Source organism: Ranitomeya variabilis, chromosome 1 (genome assembly GCF_051348905.1).
Source record: "Ranitomeya variabilis isolate aRanVar5 chromosome 1, aRanVar5.hap1, whole genome shotgun sequence".
In the NCBI taxonomy this organism is placed as follows: Eukaryota; Metazoa; Chordata; class Amphibia; order Anura; family Dendrobatidae; genus Ranitomeya; species Ranitomeya variabilis.
The window spans coordinates 1,272,371-1,297,431 of NC_135232.1; the positions used below are offsets into that span (position 1 = coordinate 1,272,371).

Below are 25,061 nucleotides of genomic sequence, written 5' to 3' on the forward strand. Positions count from 1 at the left end.
TTACTGGTACAACCTCTGCTTGCTGTCATCTGCTGCCCATCTTCCTGCCACAATTCCTTTACTGGTACAATCTCTGCTTGCTGTCATCTGCTGCCCATCATCCTGTAACAATTCCTTTACTGGTACAATCTCTGCTTGCTGTCATCTGCTGCCCATCGTCCTGTAACAATTCCTTTACTGGTACAATCTCTGCTTCCTGTCATCTGCTGCCCATCATCCTGCCACAATTCCTTTACTGGTACAATCTCTGCTTCCTGTCATCTGCTGCCCATCTTCCTGCCACAATTCCTTTACTGGTACAATCTCTGCTTCCTGTCATCTGCTGCCTATCATCCTGTAACAATTCCTTTACTGGTACAATCTCTGCTTCCTGTCATCTGCTGCTCATCATCCTGCCACAATTCCTTTACTGGTACAATCTCTGCTGTCTGTCATCTGCTGCCCATCTTCCTGCCACAATTCCTTTACTGGTACAATCTCTGCTTTCTGTCATCAGCTGCCCATCTTCCTGCCACAATTCCTTTACTGGTACAATCTCTGCTTGCTGTCATCTGCTGCCCATCATCCTGCCACAATTCCTTTACTGGTACAATCTCTGCTTCCTGTCATCTGCTGCCCATCTTCCTGCCACAATTCCTTTACTGGTACAACCTCTGCTTGCTGTCATCTGCTGCCCATCTTCCTGCCACAATTCCTTTACTGGTACAATCTCTGCTTGCTGTCATCTGCTGCCCATCATCCTGTAACAATTCCTTTACTGGTACAATCTCTGCTTGCTGTCATCTGCTGCCCATCGTCCTGTAACAATTCCTTTACTGGTACAATCTCTGCTTCCTGTCATCTGCTGCCCATCATCCTGCCACAATTCCTTTACTGGTACAATCTCTGCTTCCTGTCATCTGCTGCCCATCTTCCTGCCACAATTCCTTTACTGGTACAATCTCTGCTTCCTGTCATCTGCTGCCTATCATCCTGTAACAATTCCTTTACTGGTACAATCTCTGCTTCCTGTCATCTGCTGCTCATCATCCTGCCACAATTCCTTTACTGGTACAATCTCTGCTGTCTGTCATCTGCTGCCCATCTTCCTGCCACAATTCCTTTACTGGTACAATCTCTGCTTTCTGTCATCAGCTGCCCATCTTCCTGCCACAATTCCTTTACTGGTACAATCTCTGCTTGCTGTCATCTGCTGCCCATCATCCTGCCACAATTCCTTTACTGGTACAATCTCTGCTTCCTGTCATCTGCTGCCCATCTTCCTGCCACAATTCCTTTACTGGTACAATCTCTGCTTCCGGTCATCTGCTGCCCATCTTCCTGCCACAATTCCTTTACTGGTACAATCTCTGCTTCCTGTCATCTGCTGCTCATCATCCTGCCACAATTCCTTTACTGGTACAATCTCTGCTGTCTGTCATCTGCTGCCCATCTTCCTGCCACAATTCCTTTACTGGTACAATCTCTGCTTTCTGTCATCAGCTGCCCATCTTCCTGCCACAATTCCTTTACTGGTACAATCTCTGCTTCCTGTCATCTGCTGCCCATCAGCCTGCCACAATTCCTTTACTGGTACAACCTCTGCTTGCTGTCATCTGCTGCCCATCTTCCTGCCACAATTCCTTTACTGGTACAATCTCTGCTTGCTGTCATCTGCTGCCCATCATCCTGCAACAATTCCTTTACTGGTACAATCTCTGCTTCCTGTCATCTGCTGCCCATCATTCTGCCACAATTCCTTTACTGGTACAATCTCTGCTTGCTGTCATCTGCTGCCCATCATCCTGTAACAATTCCTTTACTGGTACAATCTCTGCTTCCTGTCATCTGCTGCCCATCATCCTGCAACAATTCCTTTACTGGTACAATCTCTGCTTCCTGTCATCTGCTGCCCAGCTTCCTGCCACAATTCCTTTACTGGTACAATCTCTGCTTCCTGTCATCTGCTGCTCATCATCCTGCCACAATTCCTTTACTGGTACAATCTCTGCTTCCTGTCATCTGCTGCTCATCATCCTGCCACAATTCCTTTACTGGTACAATCTCTGCTTCCTGTCATCTGCTGCCCATCATCCTGCAACAATTCCTTTACTGGTACAATCTCTGCTTCCTGTCATCTGCTGCCATCATTCTGCCACAATTCCTTTACTGGTACAATCTCTGCTTGCTGTCATCTGCTGCCTATCTTCCTGCCACAATTCCTTTACTGGTACAATCTCTGCTTCCTGTCATCTGCTGCCCATCATCCTGCCACAATTCCTTTACTGGTACAATCTCTGCTTCCTGTCATCTGCTGCTCATCATCCTGCCACAATTCCTTTACTGGTACAATCTCTGCTTCCTGTCATCTGCTGCCCATCATCCTGCAACAATTCCTTTACTGGTACAATCTCTGCTTCCTGTCATCTGCTGCCCATCATTCTGCCACAATTCCTTTACTGGTACAATCTCTGCTTGCTGTCATCTGCTGCCCATCATCCTGTAACAATTCCTTTACTGGTACAATCTCTGCTTCCTGTCATCTGCTGCCCATCATCCTGCAACAATTCCTTTACTGGTACAATCTCTGCTTCCTGTCATCTGCTGCCCATCTTCCTGCCACAATTCCTTTACTGGTACAATCTCTGCTTCCTGTCATCTGCTGCCCATCATCCTGCAACAATTCCTTTACTGGTACAATCTCTGCTTCCTGTCATCTGCTGCCCATCTTCCTGCCACAATTCCTTTACTGGTACAATCTCTGCTTCCTGTCATCTGCTGCTCATCATCCTGCCACAATTCCTTTACTGGTACAATCTCTGCTTCCTGTCATCTGCTGCCCATCATCCTGCAACAATTCCTTTACTGGTACAATCTCTGCTTCCTGTCATCTGCTGCCCATCATTCTGCCACAATTCCTTTACTGGTACAATCTCTGCTTGCTGTCATCTGCTGCCTATCTTCCTGCCACAATTCCTTTACTGGTACAATCTCTGCTTGCTGTCATCTGCTGCCCATCATCCTGTAACAATTCCTTTACTGGTACAATCTCTGCTTCCTGTCATCTGCTGCCCATCATCCTGTAACAATTCCTTTACTGGTACAATCTCTGCTTCCTGTCATCTGCTGCCCATCATCCTGCCACAATTCCTTTACTGGTACAATCTCTGCTTCCTGTCATCTGCTGCCCATCATCCTGTAACAATTCCTTTACTGGTACAATCTCTGCTTCCTGTCATCTGCTGCCCATCTTCCTGCAACAATTCCTTTACTGGTATAATCTCTGCTTCCTGTCATCTGCTGCCCATCATCCTGCAACAATTCCTTTACTGGTACAATCTCTGCTTGCTGTCATCTGCTGCCTATCTTCCTGCCACAATTCCTTTACTGGTACAATCTCTGCTTCCTGTCATCTGCTGCCCATCATCCTGTAACAATTCCTTTACTGGTACAATCTCTGCTTCCTGTCATCTGCTGCCCATCATCCTGCCACAATTCCTTTACTGGTACAATCTCTGCTTCCTGTCATCTGCTGCTCATCTTCCTGCAACAATTCCTTTACTGGTATAATCTCTGCTTCCTGTCATCTGCTGCTCATCATCCTGCCACAATTCCTTTACTGGTACAATCTCTGCTTCCTGTCATCTGCTGCCCATCATCCTGCCACAATTCCTTTACTGGTACAATCTCTGCTTCCTGTCATCTGCTGCCCATCATCCTGCAACAATTCCTTTACTGGTACAATCTCTGCTTCCTGTCATCTGCTGCCCATCTTCCTGCCACAATTCCTTTACTGGTATAATCTCTGCTTCCTGTCATCTGCTGCCCATCATCCTGCAACAATTCCTTTACTGGTACAATCTCTGCTTCCTGTCATCTGCTGCTCATCATCCTGCAACAATTCCTTTACTGGTACAATCTCTGCTTCCTGTCATCTGCTGCCCATCTTCCTGCAACAATTCCTTTACTGGTACAATCTCTGCTTCCTGTCATCTGCTGCCCATCTTCCTGCCACAATTCCTTTACTGGTACAATCTCTGCTTCCTGTCATCTGCTGCTCATCATCCTGCAACAATTCCTTTACTGGTACAATCTCTGCTCGCTGTCATCTGCTGCCCATCATCCTGCAACAATTCCTTTACTGGTACAATCTCTGCTTCCTGTCATCTGCTGCCCATCTTCCTGCCACAATTCCTTTACTGGTACAATCTCTGCTCGCTGTCATCTGCTGCTCATCATCCTGCCACAATTCCTTTACTGGTACAATCTCTGCTTCCTGTCATCTGCTGCCCATCATCCTGTAACAATTCCTTTACTGGTACAATCTCTGCTTCCTGTCATCTGCTGCCCATCATCCTGCCACAATTCCTTTACTGGTACAATCTCTGCTTCCTGTCATCTGCTGCCCATCATTCTGCCACAATTCCTTTACTGGTACAATCTCTGCTTCCTGTCATCTGCTGCCCATCATCCTGCCACAATTCCTTTACTGGTACAATCTCTGCTTCCTGTCATCTGCTGCCCATCATCCTGCCACAATTCCTTTACTGGTACAATCTCTGCTTCCTGTCATCTGCTGCCCATCTTCCTGCCACAATTCCTTTACTGGTACAATCTCTGCTTCCTGTCATCTGCTGCTCATCTTCCTGCCACAATTCCTTTACTGGTACAATCTCTGCTTCCTGTCATCTGCTGCCCATCATCCTGTAACAATTCCTTTACTGGTACAATCTCTGCTTCCTGTCATCTGCTGCCCATCTTCCTGCCACAATTCCTTTACTGGTACAATCTCTGCTTCCTGTCATCTGCTGCTCATCTTCCTGCCACAATTCCTTTACTGGTACAATCTCTGCTTCCTGTCATCTGCTGCCCATCATCCTGTAACAATTCCTTTACTGGTACAATCTCTGCTTCCTGTCATCTGCTGCTCATCATCCTGCCACAATTCCTTTACTGGTACAATCTCTGCTTCCTGTCATCTGCTGCCCATCATCCTGTAACAATTCCTTTACTGGTATAATCTCTGCTTCCTGTCATCTGCTGCTCATCATCCTGCCACAATTCCTTTACTGGTACAATCTCTGCTTCCTGTCATCTGCTGCCCATCATCCTGCCACAATTCCTTTACTGGTACAATCTCTGCTTCCTGTCATCTGCTGCCCATCATCCTGCAACAATTCCTTTACTGGTACAATCTCTGCTTCCTGTCATCTGCTGCCCATCTTCCTGCCACAATTCCTTTACTGGTATAATCTCTGCTTCCTGTCATCTGCTGCCCATCATCCTGCAACAATTCCTTTACTGGTACAATCTCTGCTTCCTGTCATCTGCTGCCCATCATCCTGCCACAATTCCTTTACTGGTACAATCTCTGCTTCCTGTCATCTGCTGCTCATCATCCTGCAACAATTCCTTTACTGGTACAATCTCTGCTTCCTGTCATCTGCTGCCCATCTTCCTGCCACAATTCCTTTACTGGTACAATCTCTGCTTCCTGTCATCTGCTGCCCATCTTCCTGCAACAATTCCTTTACTGGTACAATCTCTGCTTCCTGTCATCTGCTGCCCATCTTCCTGCCACAATTCCTTTACTGGTATAATCTCTGCTTCCTGTCATCTGCTGCTCATCATCCTGCCACAATTCCTTTACTGGTACAATCTCTGCTCGCTGTCATCTGCTGCCCATCATCCTGCAACAATTCCTTTACTGGTACAATCTCTGCTTCCTGTCATCTGCTGCCCATCTTCCTGCCACAATTCCTTTACTGGTACAATCTCTGCTTCCTGTCATCTGCTGCCCATCTTCCTGCAACAATTCCTTTACTGGTACAATCTCTGCTTCCTGTCATCTGCTGCTCATCATCCTGCCACAATTCCTTTACTGGTACAATCTCTGCTTCCTGTCATCTGCTGCCCATCATCCTGTAACAATTCCTTTACTGGTACAATCTCTGCTTCCTGTCATCTGCTGCCCATCATCCTGCCACAATTCCTTTACTGGTACAATCTCTGCTTCCTGTCATCTGCTGCCCATCATTCTGCCACAATTCCTTTACTGGTACAATCTCTGCTTCCTGTCATCTGCTGCCCATCATCCTGCCACAATTCCTTTACTGGTACAATCTCTGCTTCCTGTCATCTGCTGCCCATCATCCTGTAACAATTCCTTTACTGGTACAATCTCTGCTTCCTGTCATCTGCTGCCCATCATCCTGCCACAATTCCTTTACTGGTACAATCTCTGCTTCCTGTCATCTGCTGCCCATCTTCCTGCCACAATTCCTTTACTGGTACAATCTCTGCTTCCTGTCATCTGCTGCCCATCTTCCTGCCACAATTCCTTTACTGGTACAATCTCTGCTTCCTATCATCTGCTGCCCATCATCCTGTAACAATTCCTTTACTGGTACAATCTCTGCTTCCTGTCATCTGCTGCCCATCATCCTGTAACAATTCCTTTACTGGTACAATCTCTGCTTCCTGTCATCTGCTGCTCATCATCCTGCCACAATTCCTTTACTGGTACAATCTCTGCTTCCTGTCATCTGCTGCTCATCTTCCTGCCACAATTCCTTTACTGGTACAATCTCTGCTTCCTGTCATCTGCTGCCCATCTTCCTGCAACAATTCCTTTACTGGTACAATCTCTGCTTCCTGTCATCTGCTGCCCATCTTCCTGCCACAATTCCTTTACTGGTATAATCTCTGCTTCCTGTCATCTGCTGCTCATCATCCTGCCACAATTCCTTTACTGGTACAATCTCTGCTCGCTGTCATCTGCTGCCCATCATCCTGCAACAATTCCTTTACTGGTACAATCTCTGCTTCCTGTCATCTGCTGCCCATCTTCCTGCCACAATTCCTTTACTGGTACAATCTCTGCTTCCTGTCATCTGCTGCCCATCTTCCTGCAACAATTCCTTTACTGGTACAATCTCTGCTTCCTGTCATCTGCTGCTCATCATCCTGCCACAATTCCTTTACTGGTACAATCTCTGCTTCCTGTCATCTGCTGCCCATCATCCTGTAACAATTCCTTTACTGGTACAATCTCTGCTTCCTGTCATCTGCTGCCCATCATCCTGCCACAATTCCTTTACTGGTACAATCTCTGCTTCCTGTCATCTGCTGCCCATCATTCTGCCACAATTCCTTTACTGGTACAATCTCTGCTTCCTGTCATCTGCTGCCCATCATCCTGCCACAATTCCTTTACTGGTACAATCTCTGCTTCCTGTCATCTGCTGCCCATCATCCTGCCACAATTCCTTTACTGGTACAATCTCTGCTTCCTGTCATCTGCTGCCCATCTTCCTGCCACAATTCCTTTACTGGTACAATCTCTGCTTCCTGTCATCTGCTGCCCATCATCCTGCCACAATTCCTTTACTGGTACAATCTCTGCTTCCTGTCATCTGCTGCCCATCTTCCTGCCACAATTCCTTTACTGGTACAATCTCTGCTTCCTGTCATCTGCTGCTCATCATCCTGCCACAATTCCTTTACTGGTACAATCTCTGCTTCCTGTCATCTGCTGCCCATCATCCTGCAACAATTCCTTTACTGGTACAATCTCTGCTTCCTGTCATCTGCTGCCCATCATTCTGCCACAATTCCTTTACTGGTACAATCTCTGCTTGCTGTCATCTGCTGCCTATCTTCCTGCCACAATTCCTTTACTGGTACAATCTCTGCTTGCTGTCATCTGCTGCCCATCATCCTGTAACAATTCCTTTACTGGTACAATCTCTGCTTCCTGTCATCTGCTGCCCATCATCCTGTAACAATTCCTTTACTGGTACAATCTCTGCTTCCTGTCATCTGCTGCCCATCATCCTGCCACAATTCCTTTACTGGTACAATCTCTGCTTCCTGTCATCTGCTGCCCATCATCCTGTAACAATTCCTTTACTGGTACAATCTCTGCTTCCTGTCATCTGCTGCCCATCTTCCTGCAACAATTCCTTTACTGGTATAATCTCTGCTTCCTGTCATCTGCTGCCCATCATCCTGCAACAATTCCTTTACTGGTACAATCTCTGCTTGCTGTCATCTGCTGCCTATCTTCCTGCCACAATTCCTTTACTGGTACAATCTCTGCTTCCTGTCATCTGCTGCCCATCATCCTGTAACAATTCCTTTACTGGTACAATCTCTGCTTCCTGTCATCTGCTGCCCATCATCCTGCCACAATTCCTTTACTGGTACAATCTCTGCTTCCTGTCATCTGCTGCTCATCTTCCTGCAACAATTCCTTTACTGGTATAATCTCTGCTTCCTGTCATCTGCTGCTCATCATCCTGCCACAATTCCTTTACTGGTACAATCTCTGCTTCCTGTCATCTGCTGCCCATCATCCTGCCACAATTCCTTTACTGGTACAATCTCTGCTTCCTGTCATCTGCTGCCCATCATCCTGCAACAATTCCTTTACTGGTACAATCTCTGCTTCCTGTCATCTGCTGCCCATCTTCCTGCCACAATTCCTTTACTGGTATAATCTCTGCTTCCTGTCATCTGCTGCCCATCATCCTGCAACAATTCCTTTACTGGTACAATCTCTGCTTCCTGTCATCTGCTGCTCATCATCCTGCAACAATTCCTTTACTGGTACAATCTCTGCTTCCTGTCATCTGCTGCCCATCTTCCTGCAACAATTCCTTTACTGGTACAATCTCTGCTTCCTGTCATCTGCTGCCCATCTTCCTGCCACAATTCCTTTACTGGTACAATCTCTGCTTCCTGTCATCTGCTGCTCATCATCCTGCAACAATTCCTTTACTGGTACAATCTCTGCTCGCTGTCATCTGCTGCCCATCATCCTGCAACAATTCCTTTACTGGTACAATCTCTGCTTCCTGTCATCTGCTGCCCATCTTCCTGCCACAATTCCTTTACTGGTACAATCTCTGCTCGCTGTCATCTGCTGCTCATCATCCTGCCACAATTCCTTTACTGGTACAATCTCTGCTTCCTGTCATCTGCTGCCCATCATCCTGTAACAATTCCTTTACTGGTACAATCTCTGCTTCCTGTCATCTGCTGCCCATCATCCTGCCACAATTCCTTTACTGGTACAATCTCTGCTTCCTGTCATCTGCTGCCCATCATTCTGCCACAATTCCTTTACTGGTACAATCTCTGCTTCCTGTCATCTGCTGCCCATCATCCTGCCACAATTCCTTTACTGGTACAATCTCTGCTTCCTGTCATCTGCTGCCCATCATCCTGCCACAATTCCTTTACTGGTACAATCTCTGCTTCCTGTCATCTGCTGCCCATCTTCCTGCCACAATTCCTTTACTGGTACAATCTCTGCTTCCTGTCATCTGCTGCTCATCTTCCTGCCACAATTCCTTTACTGGTACAATCTCTGCTTCCTGTCATCTGCTGCCCATCATCCTGTAACAATTCCTTTACTGGTACAATCTCTGCTTCCTGTCATCTGCTGCCCATCTTCCTGCCACAATTCCTTTACTGGTACAATCTCTGCTTCCTGTCATCTGCTGCTCATCTTCCTGCCACAATTCCTTTACTGGTACAATCTCTGCTTCCTGTCATCTGCTGCCCATCATCCTGTAACAATTCCTTTACTGGTACAATCTCTGCTTCCTGTCATCTGCTGCTCATCATCCTGCCACAATTCCTTTACTGGTACAATCTCTGCTTCCTGTCATCTGCTGCCCATCATCCTGTAACAATTCCTTTACTGGTATAATCTCTGCTTCCTGTCATCTGCTGCTCATCATCCTGCCACAATTCCTTTACTGGTACAATCTCTGCTTCCTGTCATCTGCTGCCCATCATCCTGCCACAATTCCTTTACTGGTACAATCTCTGCTTCCTGTCATCTGCTGCCCATCATCCTGCAACAATTCCTTTACTGGTACAATCTCTGCTTCCTGTCATCTGCTGCCCATCTTCCTGCCACAATTCCTTTACTGGTATAATCTCTGCTTCCTGTCATCTGCTGCCCATCATCCTGCAACAATTCCTTTACTGGTACAATCTCTGCTTCCTGTCATCTGCTGCCCATCATCCTGCCACAATTCCTTTACTGGTACAATCTCTGCTTCCTGTCATCTGCTGCTCATCATCCTGCAACAATTCCTTTACTGGTACAATCTCTGCTTCCTGTCATCTGCTGCCCATCTTCCTGCCACAATTCCTTTACTGGTACAATCTCTGCTTCCTGTCATCTGCTGCCCATCTTCCTGCAACAATTCCTTTACTGGTACAATCTCTGCTTCCTGTCATCTGCTGCCCATCTTCCTGCCACAATTCCTTTACTGGTATAATCTCTGCTTCCTGTCATCTGCTGCTCATCATCCTGCCACAATTCCTTTACTGGTACAATCTCTGCTCGCTGTCATCTGCTGCCCATCATCCTGCAACAATTCCTTTACTGGTACAATCTCTGCTTCCTGTCATCTGCTGCCCATCTTCCTGCCACAATTCCTTTACTGGTACAATCTCTGCTTCCTGTCATCTGCTGCCCATCTTCCTGCAACAATTCCTTTACTGGTACAATCTCTGCTTCCTGTCATCTGCTGCTCATCATCCTGCCACAATTCCTTTACTGGTACAATCTCTGCTTCCTGTCATCTGCTGCCCATCATCCTGTAACAATTCCTTTACTGGTACAATCTCTGCTTCCTGTCATCTGCTGCCCATCATCCTGCCACAATTCCTTTACTGGTACAATCTCTGCTTCCTGTCATCTGCTGCCCATCATTCTGCCACAATTCCTTTACTGGTACAATCTCTGCTTCCTGTCATCTGCTGCCCATCATCCTGCCACAATTCCTTTACTGGTACAATCTCTGCTTCCTGTCATCTGCTGCCCATCATCCTGTAACAATTCCTTTACTGGTACAATCTCTGCTTCCTGTCATCTGCTGCCCATCATCCTGCCACAATTCCTTTACTGGTACAATCTCTGCTTCCTGTCATCTGCTGCCCATCTTCCTGCCACAATTCCTTTACTGGTACAATCTCTGCTTCCTGTCATCTGCTGCCCATCTTCCTGCCACAATTCCTTTACTGGTACAATCTCTGCTTCCTATCATCTGCTGCCCATCATCCTGTAACAATTCCTTTACTGGTACAATCTCTGCTTCCTGTCATCTGCTGCCCATCATCCTGTAACAATTCCTTTACTGGTACAATCTCTGCTTCCTGTCATCTGCTGCTCATCATCCTGCCACAATTCCTTTACTGGTACAATCTCTGCTTCCTGTCATCTGCTGCTCATCTTCCTGCCACAATTCCTTTACTGGTACAATCTCTGCTTCCTGTCATCTGCTGCCCATCTTCCTGCAACAATTCCTTTACTGGTACAATCTCTGCTTCCTGTCATCTGCTGCCCATCTTCCTGCCACAATTCCTTTACTGGTATAATCTCTGCTTCCTGTCATCTGCTGCTCATCATCCTGCCACAATTCCTTTACTGGTACAATCTCTGCTCGCTGTCATCTGCTGCCCATCATCCTGCAACAATTCCTTTACTGGTACAATCTCTGCTTCCTGTCATCTGCTGCCCATCTTCCTGCCACAATTCCTTTACTGGTACAATCTCTGCTTCCTGTCATCTGCTGCCCATCTTCCTGCAACAATTCCTTTACTGGTACAATCTCTGCTTCCTGTCATCTGCTGCTCATCATCCTGCCACAATTCCTTTACTGGTACAATCTCTGCTTCCTGTCATCTGCTGCCCATCATCCTGTAACAATTCCTTTACTGGTACAATCTCTGCTTCCTGTCATCTGCTGCCCATCATCCTGCCACAATTCCTTTACTGGTACAATCTCTGCTTCCTGTCATCTGCTGCCCATCATTCTGCCACAATTCCTTTACTGGTACAATCTCTGCTTCCTGTCATCTGCTGCCCATCATCCTGCCACAATTCCTTTACTGGTACAATCTCTGCTTCCTGTCATCTGCTGCCCATCATCCTGCCACAATTCCTTTACTGGTACAATCTCTGCTTCCTGTCATCTGCTGCCCATCTTCCTGCCACAATTCCTTTACTGGTACAATCTCTGCTTCCTGTCATCTGCTGCCCATCATCCTGTAACAATTCCTTTACTGGTACAATCTCTGCTTCCTGTCATCTGCTGCCCATCATCCTGTAACAATTCCTTTACTGGTACAATCTCTGCTTCCTGTCATCTGCTGCTCATCATCCTGCCACAATTCCTTTACTGGTACAATCTCTGCTTCCTGTCATCTGCTGCTCATCTTCCTGCCACAATTCCTTTACTGGTACAATCTCTGCTTCCTGTCATCTGCTGCCCATCATCCTGTAACAATTCCTTTACTGGTACAATCTCTGCTTCCTGTCATCTGCTGCCCATCATCCTGTAACAATTCCTTTACTGGTACAATCTCTGCTTCCTGTCATCTGCTGCCCATCATCCTGTAACAATTCCTTTACTGGTACAATCTCTGCTTCCTGTCATCTGCTGCCCATCATCCTGCCTGTTGAATGTTTGCTAAGTCCATTTGTTGCTTTCTATTACTTACTGCTGCACATCCATGCTGGGTTCACAGGAGATATTATCTGGTGCAAGGTGTCAGGCCATGTGCACACGTTCAGGATTTTTAGCGTTTTTTTCGCGTTTTTTCGCTATAAAAACGTGATAAAAACGCGAAAAAAAAACGCTTACATATGCCTCCTATTATTTACAGGGTATTCCGCATTTTTTGTGCAAATGTTGCGATTTTTTCCGCGAAAAAATCGCATAGCGGAAAAAAAAGCAACATGTTCATTAAAAATGCGGAATTGCAGGGATTCCGCACACCTAGGGGTCCATTGATCTGCTTACTTCCCGCACGGGGCTGTGCACACCATGCGGGAAGTAAGCAGATTATGTGCGGTTGGTACCCAGGGTGGAGGAGAGGAGACTCTCCTCCACGCACTGGGCACCATATAAGTGGTCAAAAAATAAGAATTAAAATAAAAAACAGTCCTATACTCACCCTCGATGTCCCGCGCAGTGTTCCCGCCTCCACTGCACGCTGCCGCTCGGTTCCTGTAGCTGGTGTGCGGTGAAGGACCTGCCGATGACGTCACTGTCCTGTGATTGGTCGTGAGCGGTCATGTGACCGCTCACGTGACCGTGACGTCACGGGAGGTCCTGTGCGCACAGACCAGCTATAGGAAAAGGAGCCGGACGCCGGTGAGATGTCTGGGTGAGTATAAGCATTTTTTTATTTTTTTTATTATTTTTAAACATTCTATCTTTTACTATTGATGCTGCATAAGCTGCATCTATAGTAAAAAGTTGGTCACACTTGTCAAACGCTATGTTTGACAAGTGTGACCAACCTGTCAGTCAGTTTTCCAAGCGATGCTACAGATCGCTTGGAAAACTTTAGCATTCTGCAAGCTAATTACGCTTGCAGAATGCTAAAAAAACGCGAAAAAAACGGAAAAAAAACGCAAAAAAAAAAATGCGGATTTCTTGCAGAAAATTTCCGGTTTTCTTCAGGAAATTTCTGCAAGAAATCCGCAACGTGTGCACATACCCTTACCGCATATGGTTGCAGCCAGGCTCAGTGCCTTTGATCATGTATCCTCCCCTGGGGTGTTGGCCAACTGCTAATTTATCCCCAATAAGATCCCACAATCCCTCTCACCTGATCCTTTACTCAGCCCTATAAATTTAGTAGCATCCTAAGGGGTGCATGTGTGTGGGGTCAGGCACGCGCATCCCTGCAGTAAAGCATCACGCAGCCAAGCATCGAGACGCCGCAGTTATTTCACCGGCAGTTAGTTACGGCCGGAGTCAGGACCCCACTGTATGATCTGTCTCTTTTGGGTATGTCTGCAGAGTAAGCACTTCTCATTACTTGGATCTAGCTTTGCTATTAACCAATCTTAAGGTACCTTCACACATAACGATATTGTTAACGATATCGTTGCAACGTCACGCTTTTGGTGACGTAGCAACGATCCCGTTTAACGATCTCGTTATGTGTGACAGCGACCAACGATCAGGCCCCTGCTGGGTGATCGTTGGTCGTAGGGAACGATCAGGACCTTTTTTTCGTCACTGATCACCCGCTGTCATTGCTGGATCGGCGTGTGTGACGCCGATCCAGCGATGTGTTCACTTGTAACCAGGGTAAATATCGGGTTACTAAGCGCGGCCCTGCGCTTAGTAACCCGATGTTTACCCTGGTGCTGCAGGGAACTTCGGCATCGTTGAAGACAGTTTCAACGATGCCGAAGTCTTTCCCCTGATCGTTGGTCGCTGGAGAGAGCTGTCTGTGTGACAGCTCCCCAGCGACCACACAACGACTTACCAACGATCACGATCGCTGGTCGTGATCGTTGGTAAATCGTTTAGTGTAACGGTACCTTAACTCCTTCACCTTGTTTACATAAGCCCTTACAGTGTTTACTCCACTAATCCTCACTCTCCTTCGCTATCACAAACTCCAGCACCCTCTAACCAAATAACCATCTCTCCCTCTTTCCTCCCCACCTGTCCTCCTCTGCTGAACTGCTCCTCAACCTCAAATCTGTCCTAATAAAACAAGTCGGCCACTCTCCTTCTCCCACCTGCTCTCCCTCTCTGCTTTTCCTCACTGCTGGAGACATATCTCCCAACCCTGGACCCCCACAGCTCATACCTCCCATGACTACCCCCTCCTACCACTCCCTATCTAATATGAACTACCGCAATCTTTCCAACATAAAACCTGTGCCCCTGACACCCCCCCGCTCCCTCTCTCTGGAGCACTCTGGATGCCCGCTCAATCTGCAATAAGCTACATGCGATTCACGACCTTTTTCTCTCTCACAAGCTTGCCTTCCTCGGCCTCACAGAAACATGGCACCCCCTGACACTGCCTCCCCTGCTGCGCTGTGTTACGGCGGCCTCCACTTCACCAACACCTCTCGCCCCGGCAACAGACATGGTGGAGGAGTGGGTCTTCTCCTTTCTTCAAATTGCACCTTTAACCCAATCCCACCTCTACCCTCCTTATCCTCCCCTCTTTTGAAATCCACTCTGTCCACATCTACTCTCCCTCCAATCTCCAAGTGGCCGTCATATACCGACCTCCGGGCCCGGCCACTGCGTTTATTGACCAATTCTCCACCCGGCTCCTTCACTTTCTGTCTGTTGAAATTCCCACCATCATCATGGGTGACTTCAACATCCCCACTGATACCCTTCAGTCAACAGCCTCCTAACTTCTGTCCCTTACTTCATCTTTCGGACTTACTCAGTGGTCCTTCCCACCCACCCACACAGACGGACATACACTAGACCTGGTCTTCACCGTCTCTGCTCTCTATCTAACTTCACCACCTCCCCTCTCCCTCTATCCGGCCACCATCTGCTCACCTTCTCATCCCTGTCCTCCTCACCGGTCACCCATGTCCAGCAACATGCACACCCCCGCAGAAACCTCTCACACCTAGACACCCACACACTCTCTGACTCCATCCTACTACTGGCATCCATATCCTCACTCCACGACACAGACACTGCCGCTGCTTTCTACAATGCCACTCTCCCTTCAGCTATTGACACGGTCGCCCCTCTCGTACATGGCAGAGTGCGACGTATCAATAGACAACCCTGGCACAATAACATCACTAAAAAGCTCTGGCAAGTGTCCAGGGTTGCGGAGCGGCATTTGAAGAAAACGAATTCGCAAGACAACTTCACTGCATTCAAACAGGCAACACTCGCTTTCAAATCTGCTCTCACCTCTGCTAAACAGGCGACTTCACAACCCTTGTATCATCCCAATCCTTCAACCCCAAACAGTTATTCAAAACCTTTAACTCCCTCCTCCGCCCTCCACTGCCCCCTCCAACCTCCCTCATCTCTGCTGAGGACTTTGCCACACACTTTAAAAATAAGATCGACCAGACAAGGCAAGTCTTCATTGTCCAAACACCACAACCCCTTTGTATACCAGACCAATGCCCAAACCCCATAACCTCCCTATCCAACATCACTGAAGGGGGGCTTAATTGTCTCCTTTCCAAATCGCACCTCACCACCTGTGCGCTCGACCACATCCCATCCCATCTCCTCCCCAACCTCACCACCACACTTATCCCATCCTTAACCCACCTCTTCAACCTCTCACTAACTTCTGCACCTTCCCCTCTGCGTTCAAACATGCCACAATCACGCCTATCCTTAAAAAGCAAACCCTCGACCCAACTGCCATGTCCAGCTATCGCCCAATATCGCTGCTCCCATTCGCTTCCAAACTCCTGGAGCAGCACGTCCATGCTGAACTTTCCTCCCACCTCTCATCTAACTTGCTTTTTGACAATCTACAATCTGGTTTCCGCCCCATCAATCAACGGAAACAGCCCTGACCAAAATCACTAACGACCTACTTACAGCCAAAGCTAACGGACAATACTCTGTACTCCTCCTTCTAGAGCTGTCCTCTGCTTTCGACACAGTTGACCACTGCCTCCTACTACAGATCCTCTCCTCCTTTGGCATCAAAGACCTCGCCTAATCCTGGATCTCCTCATACCTTTCCAACCGCACATTCAGCGTCTCCCACTCCCACACTACCTCCTCATCCCACCCTCTCTCTGTTGGAGTCCCCCAAGGCTCTGTTCTTGGACCCCTACTCTTCTCAATTTATACACTTGGCCTGGAACAACTCATAAAGTCCCATGGATTCCAGTACCACCTTTATGCTGATGACACTCAGATCTACCTTTCTGGCCCAGACATTACCTCTCTGCTGTCCAGAATCCCGGAGTGTCTATCAGCCATATCCTCCTTCTTCTTCTCTCGCTTCCTCAAACTCAATGTGGACAAATCTGAACGCATCATCTTTCCTTCATCCCATAGATATTCCTTACATGACCTATCTATCGCCATTAACGACATCATGCTGTCCCCTTTACCGGAAGTCCGCTGCCTCGGAGTAACCCTTGACTCTGCCCTGTCCTTCAAACCACACATCCAAGCTATTTCCACCTCCTGTTGCCTCCAGCTCAAAAATATCTCCAGAATCCGTCCTTTCCTCAACTCTCAATCTACTAAAATGCTTGTGCATGCCCTCATCATCTCCTGCCTTGACTACTGCAACATCCTTTCTGTGGCCTCCCTGCTAACACCCTTGCACCTCTCCAGTCCATCCTTAACTCTGCTGCCCTACTAATTCATCTCTTTCCTCGCTACTCCTCCGCTTCCCCCCTCTGCAAATCTCTTCACTGGCTCCCAATCTCCTCAGCGTATCCAGTTCAAATGGCAGACGCGGTACTGTATAAGGTGCGCGTCTCTGACTGGGGAGCACCTAGATAGAGCAGCATTAAAGGATGTCAGTGCCAGTTCCCCCCTGGCATCACTCCCCCTTAGTGATGCACTAATTAGAAGACCCCCAGCCGGCCAGTGGTCACTGGAGGGGAGGGGTCCTGCGGCCACTCCTACAGGGGTTAAATCCAGGCGTCCGGCCGGGAACTTTCTCTTTTCTTCCCGGCGGACACCTGGAAGCATTGTCCCACCCTCCCTCCCTTTTTTAAAGGCTAAAGACGATACTAACCCGCGGGATGATGTAAATGTGTAAATGCTATTGTAATGTTTTTACATAAAAAAAAAAAAATAATAATTATATATATATATATATATATATATATATATATATATATATATATATATATATATATACGTACGTGATATAACTAACCCTTGTAACCTTTATTAAGTCACAGCGGAAGAAGCGGAGGAGGGCAAAGGTCGTAGTCACTCGTTGGTCCAATTCCCCTGTCGATCACGGACAGGAGCTCGGCGCGAGCGCCCTTTACGATATGTAATTGCCCTTCTCAGCTTATTTAATTAATAAACTGTGACCGACCTGTTCAACCCACCTAGGACTGTGGGTGTTTCATTACGGGATTGATGGGAGGGGGGAAGGCACTGGTTACGACACCCAGGTCTCCACAGTCTTACTAATACTGACCTACAAGGCCATCCATAACCTGTCTCCTCCATATATCTCTGACCTAATCTCCCGATATCTTCCCTCACATAATCTCCGGTCCTCCCAAGACCTCCTTCTGTCCTCCACACTTATTCGCTCCTCACCCAATCACCTCCAAGACTTCTCCAGAATATCCCCCATCCTCTGGAATTCTCTGCCCCAACACGTCCGACTATCAACCACATTCGGATCCTTCAGACTGAACCTGAAAACCCATCTCTTCAGGAAAGCCTACAGCCTGGACTGACCCCGCTGCCTCCTCACCACCACCGGAGCTACCGCCTCACCAACACCGGGGCTCCTGCAACCCCCAACCTACTGTCTCCTTCCCCACCATCCTGTAGAATGTAAGCCCGCAAGGGCAGGGTCCTCGCCCCTCTGTATCAGTCTGTAATTGTTAGTTTACTGTAAGTGATACCTGTAACTTGTATGTAACCCCTCCTCATGTACAGCACCATGGAATCAATGGTGCTATAGAAATAATATTAATAATAATAATAATAATAATAATAATAATAAAAGAAACCAGGAAAATCTGTGACATCTATGACCTCGATCAGAAATGTCCCCCCATATACAGATCCGGTACAGGGCTCAGTGCAGTCTACCTGATGATCCTCCTCCGGACATTCCGGGGGACACAGAGGACGGGGACATCTCTCTGGTGGATTTCTCCTCCTGGATCCATCTGTAGAAGACACAAAGTGATGGAACAGATTGTGACATGTGATGATGAGAGTAGTAGCAGGTGACCACAGAACAGAAATATCTGTGGCTGCATCACTAATAGCAACCGACCAACGCTGAAGAGACAATCTGATGTCAGGGGAAGGTTTCCTCTCACCTCGTGCTGCAAGAGGCCGGAGCTCCTCCATCATCACGTCCTGGTACCGATCCTGGTGTCCTTCTAGATACTCCCTCTCCTCCATGGAGAGATAGACAGCGACGTCCTGACACCTTATAGGAACCTGACAACAACCACACCTCATCACCCAGAATCCTCCAGTGCTGTACAATGTCCCAGCAGTCACCTCTCCGCTCATCACCCAGAATCCTCCAGTCCTGTATAATGTCCCAGCAGTCACCTCTCTGCTCATCACCCAGAATCCTCCAGTGCCATCCTGTATAATATCCCAGCAGTCACCTCTCCGCTCATCACCCAGGATCCTCCAGTGCCATCCTGTATAATATCCCAGCAGTCACCTCTCCGCTCATCACCCAGAATCCTCCAGTGCCATCCTGTATAATATCCCAGCAGTCACCTCTCCGCTCATCACCCAGGATCCTCCAGTACCGTCCTGTATAATATCCCAGCAGTCACCTCTCCGCTCAGCACCCAGAATCCTCCAGTCCTGTATAATGTCCCAGCAGTCACCTCTCCGCTCATCACCCAGAATCCTCCAGTGCCGTCCTGTATAATGTCCCAGCAGTCACCTCTCCGCTCATCACCCAGAATCCTCCAGTGCCATCCTGTATAATATCCCAGCAGTCACCTCTCCGCTCATCACCCAGAATCCTCCAGTACCGTCCTGTATAATGTCCCAGCAGTCACCTCTCCGCTAATCACCCAGAATCCTCCAGTGTATACTGTATAATGTCCCAGCAGTCACCTCTCCGCTCATCACCCAGAATCCTCCAGTGCCATGCTGTATAATGTCCCAGCAGTCACCTCTCCACTCATCACCCAGAATCCTCCAGTCCTGTATAATGTCCCAGCAGTCACCTCTCCCCTCATCACCAAGAATCCTCCAGTGCTGTATAATGTCCCAGCAGTCACCTCTCCGCTCATCACCCAGAATCCTCCAGTCCTGTATAATGTCCCAGCAGTCACCTCTCCGCTCATCACCCAGAATCCTCCAGTCCTGTATAATGTCCCAGCAGTCACCTCTCCCCTCATCACCAAGAATCCTCCAGTGCTGTATAATGTCCCAGCAGTCACCTCTCCGCTCATCACCCAGAATCCTCCAGTCCTGTATAATGTCCCAGCAGTCACCTCTCCGCTCATCACCCAGAATCCTCCAGTGCTGTATAATGTCCCAGCAGTCACCTCTCCGCTCATCACCCAGAATCCTCCAGTGTATACTGTATAATGTCCCAGCAGTCACCTCTCCGCTCAGCACCCAGAATCCTCCAGTGTATACTGTATAATGTCCCAGCAGTCACCTCTCCGCTCAGCACCCAGAATCCTCCAGTACTGTCCTGTATAATGTCCCAGCAGTCACCTCTCCGCTCATCACCCAGAATCCTCCAGTGCCGTGCTGTATAATGTCCCAGCAGTCACCTCTCCGCTCATCACCCAGAATCCTCCAGTCCTGTATAATGTCCCAGCAGTCACCTCTCCAGTCATCACCCAGAATCCTCCAGTGCTGTATAAAGTCCCAGCAGTCACCTCTCCAGTCATCACCCAGAATCCTCCAGTCCTGTATAATGTCCCAGCAGTCACCTCTCCAGTCATCACCCAGAATCCTCCAGTGCCATCCTGTATAATGTCCCAGCAGTTACCTCTCCGCTCATCACCCAGAATCCTCCAGTCCTGTATAATGTCCCCAGCAGCCACCTCTCCGGTCATCACCCAGGATCCTCCAGTGCTGTATAATGTCCCAGCAGTCACCTCTCCAGTCATCACCCAGAATCCTCCAGTCCTGTATAATGTCCCCCAGCAGCCACCTCTCCAGTCATCACCCAGGATCCTCCAGTGCTGTACAATGTCCCAGCAGTCACCTCTCCGCTCATCACCCAGAATCCTCCAGTGCTGTATAATGTCCCAGCAGTCACCTCTCCAGTCATCACCCAGAATCCTCCAGTGCTGTACAATGTCCCAGCAGTCACCTCTCCGCTCATCACCCAGAATCCTCCAGTGCCGTCCTGTATAATGTCCCAGCAGTCACCTCTCCGCTCATCACCCAGAATCCTCCAGTGCTGTATAATGTCCCAGCAGTCACCTCTCCAGTCATCACCCAGGATCCTCCAGTCCTGTATAATGTCCCAGCAGTCTCTCCGCTCATCACCCAGAATCCTTCAGTCCTATATAATGTCCCAGAAGTCACCTCTCCGCTCATCACCCAGAATCCTCCAGTGCTGTATAATGTCCCAGCAGTCACCTCTCCGCTCATCACCCAGAAACCTCCAGTCCTGTATAATGTCCCAGCAGTCACCTCTCCGCTCATCGCCCAGAATCCTCCAGTGCTGTATAATGTCCCAGCAGTCACCTCTCCGCTCATCAACCAGAATCCTCCAGTCCTGTATAATGGCCCAGCAGTCACCTCTCCGGTCATCACCCAGGATCCTCCAGTGCTGTATAATGTCCCAGCAGTCACCTCTCCGCTCATCACCCAGAATCCTCCAGTCCTGTATAATGTCCCAGCAGTCACCTCTCTAGTCATCACCCAGAATCCTCCAGTCCTGTATAATGTGCCAGCAGTCACCTCTCCACTCATCACCCAGAATCCTCCAGTCCTGTATAATGTCCCAGCAGTCACCTCTCCGCTCATCACCCAGAATCCTCCAGTCCTGTATAATGTCCCAGCAGTCAACTCTCCGCTCATCACCCAGAATCCTCCAGTGCTGTATAATGTCCCAGCAGTCACCTCTCCGCTCATCACCCAGAATCCTCCAGTGCTGTATAATGTCCCAGCAGTCACCTCTCCGCTCATCACCCAGAATCCTCCAGTGCTGTATAATGTCCCAGCAGTCACCTCTCCGCTCATCACCCAGAATCCTCCAGTGCCGTCCTGTATAATGTCCCAGCAGTCACCTCTCCGCTCATCACCCAGAATCCTCCAGTGCTGTATAATGTCCCAGCAGTCACCTCTCCAGTCCTGTATAATGTCCCAGCAGTCACCTCTCCGCTCATCACCCAGAATCCTCCAGTGCTGTATAATGTCCCAGCAGTCACCTCTCCGCTCATCACCCAGAATCCTCCAGTCCTGTATAATGTCCCAGCAGTCACCTCTCCGCTCATCACCCAGAATCCTCCAGTGCTGTATAATGTCCCAGCAGTCACCTCTCCGCTCATCACCCAGAATCCTTCAGTCCTATATAATGTCCCAGTAGTCACCTCTCCGCTCATCACCCAGAATCCTCCAGTGCTGTATAATGTCCCAGCAGTCACCTCTCCACTCATCACCCAGAATCCTCCAGTGCTGTATAATGTCCCAGCAGTCACCTCTCCGCTCATCAACCAGAATCCTCCAGTCCTGTATAATGTCCCAGCAGTCACCTCTCCGCTCATCACCCAGAATCCTCCAGTGCTGTATAATGTCCCAGCAGTTACCTCTGAGCTCATCACCCAGAATCCTCCAGTCCTGTATAATCTCCCAGCAGTCACATCTCCACTCATCACCCAGAATCCTCCAGTCCTGTATAATGTCCCAGCAGCCAACTCTCCGCTCATTACCCAGAATCCTCCAGTGCTGTATAATGTCCCAGCAGTCAACTCTCCGCTCATCACCCAGAATCCTCCAGTGCTGTATAATGTCCCAGCAGTCACCTCTCCGCTCATCAACCAGAATCCTCCAGTGCTGTATAATGTCCCAGCAGTCACCTCTCCACTCATCACCCAGAATCCTCCAGTGTCGTCCTGTATAATGTCCCAGCAGTCACCTCTCCGCTCATCACCCAGAATCCTCCACTGCTGTATAATGTCCCAGCAGTCACCTCTCCGCTCATCACCCAGAATCCTCCAGTCCTGTATAACGTCCCAGTAGTCACCTCTCCGCTCATCACCCAGAATCCTCCAGTGCCGTGCTGTATAATGCCCCAGCAGTCACCTCTCCGCTCATCACCCAGAATCCTCCAGTGCTGTATAATGTCCCAGCAGTCACCTCTCCGCTCATCACCCAGAATCCTCCAGTCCTGTATAACGTCCCAGCAGTCACCTCTCCGCTCATCACCCAGAATCCTCCAGTTCCGTCCTGTATAATGTCCCAGCAGCCAACTCTCCGCTCATCACCCAGAATCCTCCAGTGCTGTATAATGTCCCAGCAGTCAACTCTCCGCTCATCACCCAGAATCCTCCAGTGCTGTATAATGTCCCAGCATTCACCTCTCCGCTCATCACCCAGAATCCTCCAGTGCTGTATATTGTCCCAGCAGTCACCTCTCCGCTCATCACCCAGAATCCTCCAGTCCTGTATAATGTCCCAGCAGTCACCTCTCCGCTCATCACCCAGAATCCTCCAGTCCTGTATAAAGTCCCAGCAGTCACCTCTCCGCTCATCACCCAGAATCCTCCAGTGCGGCATAATGTCCCAGCAGTCACCTCTCCGCTCATCACCCAGAATCCTACAGTGCTGTATAATGTCCCAGCAGTCACCTCTCCGCTCATCACCCAGAATCCTCCAGTGCGGCATAATGTCCCAGCAGTCACCTCTCCGCTCATCACCCAGAATCCTACAGTGCTGTATAATGTCCCAGCAGTCACCTCTCCTCTCATCACCCAGAATCTTCCAGTCCTGTATAATGTCCCAGTAGTCACCTCTCCGCTCATCACCCAGTATCCTCCAGTGCTGTATAATATCCAGCAGTCACCTCTCCGCTCATCACCCAGAATCCTCCAGTCCTGTATAATGGCCCAGCAGTCACCTCTCCTCTCATCACCCAGAATCCTCCAGTCCTGTATAATGGCCCAGCAGTCACCTCTCCGCTCATCACCCAGAATCCTCCAGTGCTGTATAATGTCCCAGCAGTCACCTCTCCGCTCATCACCCAGAATCCTCCAGTGCTGTCCTGTATAATGTCCCAGCAGTCACCTCTCCTCTCATCACCCAGAATGTTCCAGTCCTGTATAATGTCCCAGCAGTCACCTCTCCGCTCATCACCCAGAATCCTCCAGTGCTGTATAATATCCCAGCAGTCACCTCTCCGCTCATCACCCAGAATCCTCCAGTCCTGTATAATGTCCCAGCAGTCACCTCTCCGCTCATCACCCAGAATCCTCCAGTCCTATATAATGGCCCAGCAGTCACCTCTCCGCTCATCACCCAGAATCCTCCAGTCCTGTATAATGTCCCAGCAGTCACCTCTCCGGTCATCACCCAGAATCCTCCAGTGCTGTCCTGTATAATGTCCCAGCAGTCACCTCTCCGGTCATCACCCAGGATCCTCCAGTGCTGTATAATGTCCCAGCAGTCACCTTTCCAGTCATCACCCAGAATCCTCCAGTGCTGTATAATGTCCCAGCAGTCGACTCTCCGCTCATCACCCAGAATCCTCCAGTGCTGTATAATGTCCCAGCAGTCACCTCTCCGCTCATCACCCAGAATCCTCCAGTCCTGTATAATGACCCAGCAGTCACCTCTCCGCTCATCACCCAGAATCCTCCAGTCCTGTATAATGTCCCTGCAATCACCTCTCCGCTCATCACCCAGAATCCTCCAGTCCTGTAAAATGTCCCAGCAGTCACCTCTCCGCTCAGCACCCAGAATCCTCCAGTGCTGTATAATGTCCCAGCAGTCACCTCTCCGCTCATCACCCAGAATCCTCCAGTCCTGTATAATGTCCCTGCAGTCACCTCTCCGCTCATCACCCAGGATCCTCCAGTCCTGTATAATGTCCCAGCAGTCACCTCTCCGCTCATCACCCAGAATCCTCCAGTCCTGTATAGTGTCCCAGCAGTCACCTCTCCGCTCATCACCCAGGATGCTCCAGTCCTGTATAATGTCCCAGCAGTGACCTCTCAGCTCATCACCCAGAATCCTCCAGTGCTGTATTATGTCCCAGCAGTCACCTCTCCGGTCATCACCCAGAATCCTCCAGTCCTGTATAATGGCCCAGCAGTCACCTCTCCGCTCATCACCCAGAATCCTCCAGTGCTGTATAATATCCCAGCAGTCACCTCTCCGCTCATCACCCAGAATCCTCCAGTCCTGTATAATGTCCCAGCAGTCACCTCTCCGCTCATCACCCAGAATCCTCCAGTGCTGTATAATGTCCCATCAGTCACCTCTCCGCTCATCACCCAGAACCCTCCAGTCCTGTATAATGTCCCAGCAGTCACCTCTCCGGTCATCACCCAGAATCCTCCAGTCCTGTATAATGTCCCATCAGTCACCTCTCCGCTCATCACCCAGAATCCTCCAGTGCTGTCCTGTATAATGTCCCAG

The 25,061-nt window shown here is 49.0% G+C and overlaps 1 protein-coding gene across 2 annotated transcripts in view; it reads right to left on the bottom strand.

Moving 5' to 3' along the window:
* The window catches only part of LOC143801457 (uncharacterized), a 418,090-nt gene that overhangs the window by 116,796 nt on the left and 276,233 nt on the right, over positions 1-25,061 (bottom strand). Inside the window, exons 4-5 of one of the 2 annotated variants that reach the window (XM_077281251.1) lie at positions 18,803-18,926; positions 18,567-18,646 (exon numbers count right to left, since the gene is read on the bottom strand). The exons of the other annotated variant lie outside the window; for it this stretch is intronic. Of the exons in view, the coding sequence (XP_077137366.1) occupies positions 18,567-18,646; positions 18,803-18,926 (204 nt within the window). The remainder of the gene's footprint in view (positions 1-18,566; positions 18,647-18,802; positions 18,927-25,061) is intronic. 2 annotated transcript variants of the gene reach the window in all.